At 40.5% G+C, this 10,882-nt stretch overlaps 1 protein-coding gene across 2 annotated transcripts in view; it reads left to right on the forward strand.

The window, feature by feature from the left end:
* WDR92 (WD repeat domain 92) overlaps window positions 1–7,527 on the forward strand; it is a 23,456-nt gene extending 15,929 nt beyond the window's left edge. Inside the window, exons 5-8 of one of the 2 annotated variants that reach the window (XM_006092988.3) lie at window positions 792–907; window positions 1,805–1,939; window positions 3,722–3,819; window positions 6,586–7,527. In XM_006092988.3, coding sequence (XP_006093050.1) covers window positions 792–907; window positions 1,805–1,939; window positions 3,722–3,819; window positions 6,586–6,793 — 557 coding nt within the window. In that variant the 3' untranslated portion in view covers window positions 6,794–7,527. The remainder of the gene's footprint in view (window positions 1–791; window positions 908–1,804; window positions 1,940–3,721; window positions 3,820–6,585) is intronic. The other variant, XM_023757448.1, reaches the window with a different exon arrangement.
* Window positions 7,528–10,882: the final 3,355 nt, after the last annotated feature.

Genomic DNA, 10,882 nt, shown 5'->3' on the forward strand with positions numbered 1-10,882 from the left:
TATAAAGGTTAAACAGATGTGTTACTTGCATCAAGATGCTTATAGTTTAGTAAAGAGGACATGATATCTATATTAATTACAGCGCAGCCCTAGCTGGTTTGGCTCAGTGGGTAGAGCATTGGTCTGAGGACTGAAGGGACCCAGATTCGATTCTGGTCAAGTGCACATGCCTGGGTTGTGGGCTCGATCCTCAGTAGGGGATGTGCAGGAGGCAGCTGATCAATGATTCTCTCATTAATGTTTCTATTTCTCTCTCTCTCCTCTCCCTTTCTCTCTGAAATCAATAAAAATATATTTTTAAAAATTATAGTACAAGGTAAGAGTGATAAAAGGTCATGAAAGACATGGACAAATGCAGAAGGAGTCCCCAGGGAAAGATGACCAGGGTGAGAGGGCATTTTTGACCAGAAGGATATATAGAATTTGAACCCCTGAAATTGGAAGGAAATTTCAAGTATAAGGAATAGCTTGGAAAGTGTCCAAATATGTAGAGGAAATACTATAGTGGTAGAAATTGCTTTAAAGATGGCTCAGGCCCACAGCCAGAGGTGTTTAGAAGCCAATAATAGTCTCGCATATCCCTTCAGTAGAAAATGAGCTTTAAAATAACTATATCAAATACCAAATTAATAATCTGATGTCCTGCCAGGATCGGTAACATGAGATTCTACCCAATGTGATTTTGTAAAATCTCATTCAGTACAAATTGTATGCATCGGTTCATAAAATTATTTTACCAGCCTTCCGATTAGCATTTATAAAGATCTGAAATGTTGTGTCTTGATCTGTAGGTAATGCTTATAATCAAGAGGAGCGTGTTGTTTGTGCTGGCTATGACAACGGGGACATCAAACTGTTTGATCTCAGAAGTATGTCATTGCGGTGGGAGACAAACATTAAAAATGGGGTAATGTACATTTGGATTCTTTTAATTTTATGTATGTATGTATGTATGTTAATCCTCACCTGAGGATATTTTTTCATTGATTTTTAGAGAGAGTGGAAGGGAGAGGGAGAGACAGGGAGAAATACTGATGTGAGAGAGAGACATCGATTGCCTCCTGCATGTACCCTGACCAGGGCCAGGGAACCTGCAACCAAGGTATGAGCACTTGACCAGAATTGAACCTAGGACCCTTCAGTTCGCAGGCCGATGCTCCATCCACTCAGCCAAACCAACTAGGGCCATCTGGATTATTTTTAATTTCTCTGAGCATGTTTTCACCTACCTCTGAACTACTACAAAAGGAAGGTGATTCTAATAACTCATCTCAGTACAACCACTCTACTAGTGGTTCTTAACCTTTTGGGGCTCTGAGCCCTTTGGGAATCTGATGACAATATGGACCCTCTCTTGGAAAGTGAACACACACCCAGATGTGGTATAGCAGAGCTGGTGAGTCACCAGCCCCAGTGGTGGACTGTGGACACCTGTGTGCTGCTCATTGTCATATCAAAATGAGCACGTAAGAGGCCTTTTTCTGCTAATAGGAAGCCTGAAAATAGTAATAGCCTTTCAGATTTTAGGTTCCTGAGTTGTATGCCTCTCAGGAGGAATGGGGCTCCTTCCTGTTTCCTAACGTCAGCCTTGACTTAACTGTGTACAATAATTGGGGAACTCAAGGTGGTTTGATCTTATTAACCAAGAAGAATTTTTTGTTATGGTTTAAAAGTTTTTAATGTATTGATTCAGTTTAAATGCTTTCACATGAGCTAATTATTTTAAAGTTGTTTTCCTTAGCTTAAAAGAATCTACTGAATAATATTCATTAGACCATCAATAATAAATATTCTGTATTTTCAGGTATGTAGCCTGGAGTTTGACAGAAAAGATATAAGTATGAATAAGTTAGTAGCTACGTCTCTGGAAGGGAAGTTTCATGTTTTTGACATGAGAACACAGCATCCAACCAAAGGTTTTGCTTCTGTTTCAGAAAAGGTAAATCTGAGGGGAATGCCTTTCTATGAAGAGGAATGTTCTTAGCTTGTTTTAGACTAATAAATAGACTTAGTCACCAAGGTGCCTTCCACGTCTTTATGGGAAGGGAGCTATTTTTAATATATTCTTGTGGGATCTTGACAAGGTTTTCTCGGCAAAGAGTACTTTCAGAAAGCTTACCAGTTTTAGGCTTCTTGATTATAATAAAGGCCTCAGTTGGCTAGGAATCTTATTTTGTATTTAAGGAGCAATCATAGAAAAAGTAGCTGATGACAAGTATGTGATAAACAAAACCTAGCCTTGCATTTCCTAATAAATATATAATATTTGTATTTATACCTAATTATATACTCTTAGGTGTATACCAATATACACCTTAGTATAATACTAATTATATACTTTTCAAAATATATCAACATATATGTATTGTCATTTAACCACATTTTATTTTACATTCCAGTTGTTATATTAAATAAAATTATTTAAAGTGTTTATCACTCTGATTGATACATAGTAGGTGCTCAAAAATGTATTTATTCTTTTATTCACACTTATATACATACATACTTTGCCTTGTTTTGAATAGTATTTGACGAAGCTTAAAAGGAAATATGGTATTACAGTGGTTGAAAAATAGATGAAGAAAGCGGGGCAAAGGGAAAATACTTGTTAAAATGGTGTCAGAAGTAAGGGGATTGCATAAAATTCATGCTGAAATGTCCTCTCATTTGCAAGGGAGGGGTGAGAAATGTGAGTCTGAGCTTCCCCCGTTTTAAAAATAAAGGTCGGTTACAGATTTATAGTTTCCGTGAGATTAAAATATGTAAGTTGTTCAGGAAATAAAAATTCACTCCTTTTCTCACTCTACCGTCGATTCAGTAATACTTCCCAAATGTTCCTATTTTGTCTTATTATTACAGCAATTAATATTGCATGTAAATTACTGCCACTGCCTGATGAACTAAATTCTTAACAAGATAAATATATTTTGTAATATTGTTTTTACTGTTGTTTCAGAGTATATTAAGTATCTATCAACATAAAGCACTTTACTAAGTTGTTTTATATACAATTGCAACATGTTTCTTATTATCTATAAATTATAGTGTTATCTTCAAATTTTTTTTCTTTTTTTTAAACATATTTTTATTGATTTCAGAGAGGAAGGGAGAGGGAGAGAGAGATAGAAACATCAATGATGAAAGAGAATCATTGATCAGCTGCCTCCTGCACACCCCACACTGGGGATCGAGCCTGCAACCCGGGCAAGTGTCCTTGGCCGGAATCGAACCTGGGACCCTTCAGTCCGCAGGCTGACGCTCTATCCACGGAGCAACCGGCTAGGGCAATAAAGTTTATTTTTTAAAAGTTCAATCTATCTTTATTTTTCCCTTAGGAAGAAGTATGTGGTTTGTATTTTACTTTTTTTGTTTGTTTGTTTTTTGCTCTTCAGAGTGAGCTAGAGACATAAATGTATGAAATCTATTTGCATAGTTTATATGGTACTATAAACTTAGACTTTTAATCTGATAACATATTTTTTTTAAAAATCCAGTACAACTTTGTTTCATAAAGCAATAAAGAAAAATTATGTTTTTCCTGATTTCTGATGGTTTCTTCTAAATCTTTGGAGCCATTATAAAGAGAAGGACCAGAAAATAATTACTTTTATAGCAGTTGAAAAGATAGAAGGAAAATTTCCTTATTTGCAGGGTTTCTCTTCTAGGGCAGTCTTTGTCATACAAACTTATAAACAGGTTGTGTGCTTCTCCTGCTGTTTAGGCTCATAAATCTACCGTGTGGCAGGTCCGACACCTGCCCCAGAACCGAGAGCTGTTCCTGACAGCGGGAGGCGCCGGCGGCCTCCACCTCTGGAAGTAGTAAGTCTCTGCTGTGCACCCGGCTCCTTTGTGGGTCCTGGTGGGCATGAACTAGGAATAGAGTGAACTTTTCCCCCTTATTTTCCTCCTCTGACTTAGTTCATTTTGCTATGATTTTAAATTTTATTGTAGTATGTAAGTATTATTTTCTAAGCATTTTTATTTTTATTTTTATTTTTTTTAAATATATTTTATTGATTTTTTACAGAGAGGAAGGGAGAGAGATAGAGAGCTAGAAACATCGATGAGAGAGAAACATCGACCAGCTGCCTCCTGCACATCTCCCAGTGGGGATGTGCCCGCAACCCAGGTACATGCCCTTGACCGGAATCGAACCCGGGACCTTTCAGTCCGCAAGCCGACGCTCTATCCACTGAGCCAAACCGGTTTCGGCTATTTTCTAAGCATTTTTAAAACAAATTTACTTCTTTTACACATACTAAATAGTAACCTTTTGACTCATTTAATATGTTTGTTATTTAGTTGTCTTCCATATATTGTAGTGTGGTCAGGGGCAGGAACAATTCTTTTTATAGATTTGGAATCAGGGATTTTTGCTGTTTTTGTTGTTGTTGTTGTTGTTTGTTTGTTTGTTTTTAGGGAAAACTTTCACCAAAGGCTCTTGTGAAATATTATAATCAGGTTGTTAGAACACTACCTCTAGAAGATAGGAAAAGGGTTGAAATTGTTAGTTTTAGATCCTAGTAATTCAGTTGCCCAAGTTCAGATAACATCCTTGTGATAGAACCAGAACAGAGCCCAAGGGCCCTGATTGGTCTCCAGGAAAAGCCTTGTCGTTGAGTTTGCTTTCTGCATACCACAGGCAGGGTGAGTGACGGAGAGCTTACCATGCGCTGCGCTCTGAATCCCAAAGGCCTGAAGAGGGCAGTTACTAGTAGCTGCTCATTTAAAAGGCCTGATAAAAACTGCATTAATGGTTATCTCTTTCTGTAAACATCACCCAAGGGGGAAAAAAAGAGAAAGAAACACAAGCTATAAATGAAAGATAATGTTTGAAAAAAAGAAATAAAAGAAAAATATCATCTTTAATGCTTCTGGGACTTTCACATTTACAAAATACTTTTTTTTTAAAGTATGTTTTTATTGATTTTAGAGAGAGAGGAAGGGAGAAGGATAGAGAGATAGAAACCGATGAGAGAGACATTGATCGGCCGCCTCCTGCATGCCCTTCGCTGGGGATTGAGCCCACAGATGGGGCATGTGCCCCTATTGGGAGTCAAACTGGGGACATCTTGGTTCATGGGTCAGCGCTCAACCTCTGAGCTACACTGGCCAGGCTACAAAATAGTTTTCTATTTACTAGCTCCTTGTAGACGTTAGAAGGGGTTCTAAAAAATAGGGCTACAAAAGCATTTAGGAATATAGCTGACCAAAAACCAGGAGTGAATGCTTTAAATCAAAACTATATAGTTTCTGTGAATAAAAAGCAGAGGGAAAGTGTTGAGAGATCTAGGAGAATGCCTGGTAGATAGGTCATTTGGTAATTTCCCTTTTCTCAGCACCTTTGTCCATTGTTCCTCCCTGATCGTTCCAACCCCGTCTTTCCTCTGGGATCAACTCTGCAGATCCCTGTAAGCCATGCAGTGGCACCTCACTGTTCTACCTGAGGACCAAACTCTTTAGGCTGCTAACTTGAAGCACTGAGTCCAAGTTTTCTTTGCAATCCACACGTGGAATTGTTTTCCTTATGATATGCAACCACGTTTATAGCTGAAATTTTGGACTCTTGTGGATTTAACTAATATCAGTGAAGTTGGGTCTGTATGCATTAGAAATTTGTAGCTTATCTCAAAATAAACTTTAACCTTTACCATAACAGATTATCTAGTCTAATCTTCAAATTGGTTTGGAGCTTTGCTCTCAGGTATTATACCAGCAAAGGAGATCTGGTTTTTGCCAGTCTCCCTTGGTAGTAATTCCATTAAATTCTAAGTATTTCTTAAGCACCTAACCAAGAATTCCTAAGGTAACTCATCTAGTTATTTAGAAATTGTTTTATGAATGAATGGCCCCCAACATGCTGATTTTTTTGTTATTTTATATTTTGAAAATCTCAAAACGTTAACAGTCTGGTGGGTTTAAAAAGTCTTTGTTATTTTTTAAATACTAAATTGCTGCAGCTTTTGCCAAGAGATATGAAAAAAAATCTGTTGACTATTTATTAAAAGGAATTGTAGAGTCTGAGAGGAAGAAAGAACAGTAGGTTATCTACCTATCACTTCTTGTATTTCTGCTCTGCTTCTCAGTTGCTTTGTATCCTGAAACTCTTGGCCTTTCTTAGCATTTATAAAATACAGATAGTATCATAGTTGATACCTCACAGGCTTTAAAAGGCCTTTTAAGGAGGAGCAAAACCCCAGTATTTCACTAGGAACACATCTCCATGCTGGGAGGGATGTTTCTTTTCCCCTTCTCTCAAATTTAGCCCAAATAGTATTTATAACTTGTTCACCTTCAACTCTTCTTATTTATAAATTTATCTTTTCAGCTGAAAGAAAATCACAGGGTTCAGAATGGCTTTTTTTTTGCATTTTGAAGCAATGATGTTTAGGTCTAAAATCTCCTCCCAGCAGTGCCTGCCCATAGAGTGGTACACAGAGGTCCTAGGATCTGGCCTGGAGCTCAGAGGATGGATGGATCAATTGTCTGCCATCCATTCTGGAAGTGTTTGGACAGGTTCTGCAAATGGTAGTTGCAGTTTTTGCCTTTGCACATGCTGTATACCTTCTTTGTTCTTGCTTTCAGCGAATACCCTGTTCAGCGGTCAAAGAAAGATTCTGAAGGAGTAGAGATGGGAGTTGCGGGTTCCGTCAGCCTTTTGCAGAACGTTACATTGTCTACCCAGCCCATTTCCAGTTTGGACTGGAGTCCAGATAAAAGGGGCCTCTGCATCTGTAGTTCATTTGATCAAATGGTGAGAGTACTGATTATTACAAAACTCAATAAAATTTGATCTGAAGATTTTGGACTTTGAAACCCTCCAGCGGAACACTCATAGAATTTAGAATGTGCTCTGCATCCTCCGACTCTCCTTGGACAAGGCTGGCTTTGACTGATGAAAAAGGCCCAGATACAAACCTCAGGCTCGCCTCTCTCGGTGTGGAATGCCCAGCGGTGAGCTCCAGCCACCTGGTTGGTCACTGGTTTGCTGCTGCACAGGGGGCACCAAGGTGTCCAGAGCCAGCTCCGTTCCTCTCCCTCCATTTGTGATAAAAGTTGGTACTTGTCTATATTTCACCATATTTAAATTTGTTCTGCATCCCAAAGTCCATATTTCATAATAAACACCTGTGTTGCATTTCAGTGTTCACATGGTCATGGTAGGGATCACTTAGTTTGGTGTAGGATGGTTTGCCTTGGTGAAACTACTGTGAATTAACCTTCATAAATACACTTTGAGAGCTTTTACAGTCACTAAGTTTCAGTACAAAACATTACTTCACAAAATTACCATAGCGTGCCGTCAAAATAGATTTGGGTAACTGTGTGTAGCATTGTAACTCATAAAATGAAATACTGTGATTTACAGAGACCTCTTTTTTACCTAGAAACAGAGTTAAATTAGTGAGACTTTCCATTGTTGACTATGGTAAGTGATGTTGAGATGTTCAAGTTTTGGGGGTTTTGTAACCTTTTTGTCAAACTTTTTAATATATTTTATGAATAAATATTTGTTTTTGAAATCTATGGTAGATCTGATTTGTTGAACTTAGTAGTAATAAAATAAACACCGTCACTTCTTTTGCTTTATAAATGCTTAATAAGTACCTCTTACTTTGTTTCTTCACTGTTCATATCTTTGGCTAAGCTCAGGTATTAATTGTATCACAGTTTCATTAAGCCTACCCTCCCTCCTGCATTCCAGAGACAGAGCACCTAAAACATTTGTAATATATGAAATTCATATGATTTCAGGGGTTCTTGGAAAGTCACTTGTTTGGAATATTAAATTCAGAAAATTAACTTTTAAAAAAAGCCCAAAATCTTGGATAAAACAATACTATGGACATAATTATGAAAGTAAAATTAAATTGAACTTTAAAAATATCTATCCCTGCTTTTTGTTTGGTTGGTTTTTGTTTGTTTTTAATCCTCACATGAGGATTTTTTCCCATTGATTTTTAGAGAGAGTGGAAGGGAGGTAGAAAGGGGGAGAAAGAGAGAAATATCAATGGGAGAAAGACACATGGATTGCCAGACAAGGGCCTGGCAAAAACCTGGAGTTTTCAATTATGCTGAGACTCTACTGTCGCATCTGCCTGACCACTTTGGGTGAATTGTCTTCCCCTGGAAGGAGGCACTCACCTAAGGTAAAGACCCTGTGCTGCCCTGACCTCTTGTGGGGAAATGTGGGCATTGCAAAGCTTTCATCACAGAAGAAAATGATTTTTGTCTTTCAAATGCAGCTGGCAAAACGTTTCCTGTTCAGTTTACTGTAGGCACAAATGTCAAATTGGGCCTCAAAAAAGATTATCTTAGAGAAGGTTCTTCCCCAAATGGGAGTGTTTATGAAAAGTCACATTCTGTATGTGATAACACTTCAAAAGTCTTATGATTAGCTTTATTCTAGATTTAATCTTATTTTTAGTGCACCATGAGAGCTGACTTCCAGAAGGAAACATTGGGCTTTTTATAAAGTGAGGACTTACCTTGTACACTAAAATAGTATATATGCCTCCACCTCCCACCACCAATTGATTCTATAATTCTCAGTATAATATGAAGTAGTATTTCTCAAAGTAAGGACTTCTTTATACCACCACCTAACTTCCTGCAAACATTCTAGAATCCCCTCCCCCACTACCTTCCTTGCTCTGAATTTGCATGGGATATGGTCATTGTTTTTTCAAGCTGTTTCTGCACGAACAAGCCAATGAGCAGGCCTCCCATCTAACCTCCTTTTGGCTCAGTGGACCACACAGCTAAAATAAGCAGCACAAAATAAACAGTGTGGTCAGAGACTCACAACTCTCCCTCACCCAGGAGGCCGAAGGCACGCACACTTTCTGCTCATTTTAAATCTTCAACTCTCCTTATGCTGAAGAATGCTCACACTGGGTCTTTCGTAGCAGATTGGAATGTCAGCTCTGAGAGAGCCCTTGCAGGCCAATGAGCCCAGAATCCCTTAGAGACAGACTCAAGTGAGAGAGACTCGGGGGGTGGCATCTCCTGACCCCCTAGTCCAGCCCTCTTCTCCCTGTGCCACCTAAGGAGTCCACTCCACACTCCATTCCGCCCCCCCCCCCCCTCCGCCTCCCCGCCCCGAGGAGCAGGGCACCTCTCAGTCTAACCAAGCCAGAAACAGATCAGGTGCGCAAACAACACCACAGGTCAGAGGCGATAAGAGTAAGCAAATAAAGGACCAGGAAGGAACAGAAGCAGCGGTTTGGCTTTCAGCACCCTGCAGATAAACAAGTGTTTGATCTGGGCTGGGCACAGCCCCTTATCTGGTGAGAGATAACATTCACACTCAGAGGGCGCCTGGAACAGGTTTGGAACCCTTTGAGCGCTGGCCTGGCCCTCACACTGACTGAGCCAGGGCTCCCACAGTGGACCAGGGGAAATGGTTACCTCCCACCCAGGGTCCCTGAACTCCTGGGAGATCACGGAACCTGAGGAAGACAGGCCCAGGAATCTGAGAAGAGTCTATTCACCACTAAGGGCCAATGGGGCTGCAGATTTCCCAAAGCCATTAGCAGAGCTCCATGGACAGGAGAGACCACAGAGGCCTCACTCAGTTCTGCTCTGCAGGCGATTGAAGAGTGTGGTGAGGAGTGAGACCAGAGGGAAAGCCGTTGGCATGTCTCCGGAGAGGCTTGGCTGAGAGAACGTACATAAAGATATTGACAATAGCAGCTAATATTTCCTGAGCACTCACTCTGTGCCAGGCACTATGTTAAGTGTTTCTGCTGCATTATATTCTTTGATCTTCACCATGAAACTCTGAGGTCAGTACTATTGCAGACCTTCGCAATTGAGAAACAACCCCGGAGAGGCTAAGCTGCGTGCCAGAAGCCCCCCGACCGCTGACAGGAGTAGAAACATGGCTTGTGCATCTCTAGTACTCAGACTCTTAACCCACATATTTTTAATATATAGGTGGCAGCTGTTTGATGCATTTTTCCCAATCAGTTTCACTATTTTGAGGTCATAAATCCTATTGATTTGGAAGGGAATCTGACGAAATCAGGAGAGAGCAAGGAAGCACTGAAAAGGGAGGGGTAGAGAGACCCTGGGTGGGTGGCCTGGCAGGGGCTGGCACCGGTTCCCATCGCACCCTCTCCACAGCCCCGTTACTGTCTCCCACTGTGCTCCCCCACGGCCACTCTCCTTCCTCAGAGCCCCAGTTCCGCACACAGTAAAGATGACATTTGCCAGTCTCCCTCTCAGCTCTGTTGGCCACCACGGACTGTGATGGGGAGCCTGTGCTGCAGGGGTGGCAGAACCCAGGAGGTAAGGAGCCTGGTGCCTGATGATTTGAGGGCCACCAGGCCTGCCCGAGCCCATTCACCTGCACTGCCTCTCCACAACCGGCAAATGAGCTTGTTTCTTGTTGAAGCTAGTGATAGCTTGTATGCATGGGTACCTAGCCCTGACTGCTTTTTCCCCCCTTCTTCTTTTTTTAAAAATATATATTTATTGATTTTTTACAGAGAGGAAGGGAGAGGGAGAGAGAGTTAGAGACATCGATGAGAGAGAAACATCTATCAGCTGCCTCCTGTATACCTCCTACTGGGGATGTGCCCGCAACCAAGGTACATGCCCTTGACCGGAATCGAACCTGGGACCTTTCAGTCCACAGGCCGATGCTCTATCCACTGAGCCAAACCGGTTAGGCTTCCCCCTTCTTTTTACAGAGGAGGAAATATGCTCAAAGAGAGTAGGTAACTTGATCCAAAACCATGCAAGCATTTTCTGGCGGAATTCAGACTTGCATTTGTATATTTGACCCCTGAGTTCTTTGTCTTTCCTGGACTGTCTATATTAATAAAAGTAACAGGAACACGCGCGTATGTTGTGCTTTGTAACTTGAAGATGTTTT

The sequence above is a fragment of the Myotis lucifugus genome, unplaced genomic scaffold (assembly GCF_000147115.1).
Source record: "Myotis lucifugus unplaced genomic scaffold, Myoluc2.0 scaffold_108, whole genome shotgun sequence".
NCBI classification, from domain to species: domain Eukaryota; kingdom Metazoa; phylum Chordata; class Mammalia; order Chiroptera; family Vespertilionidae; genus Myotis; species Myotis lucifugus.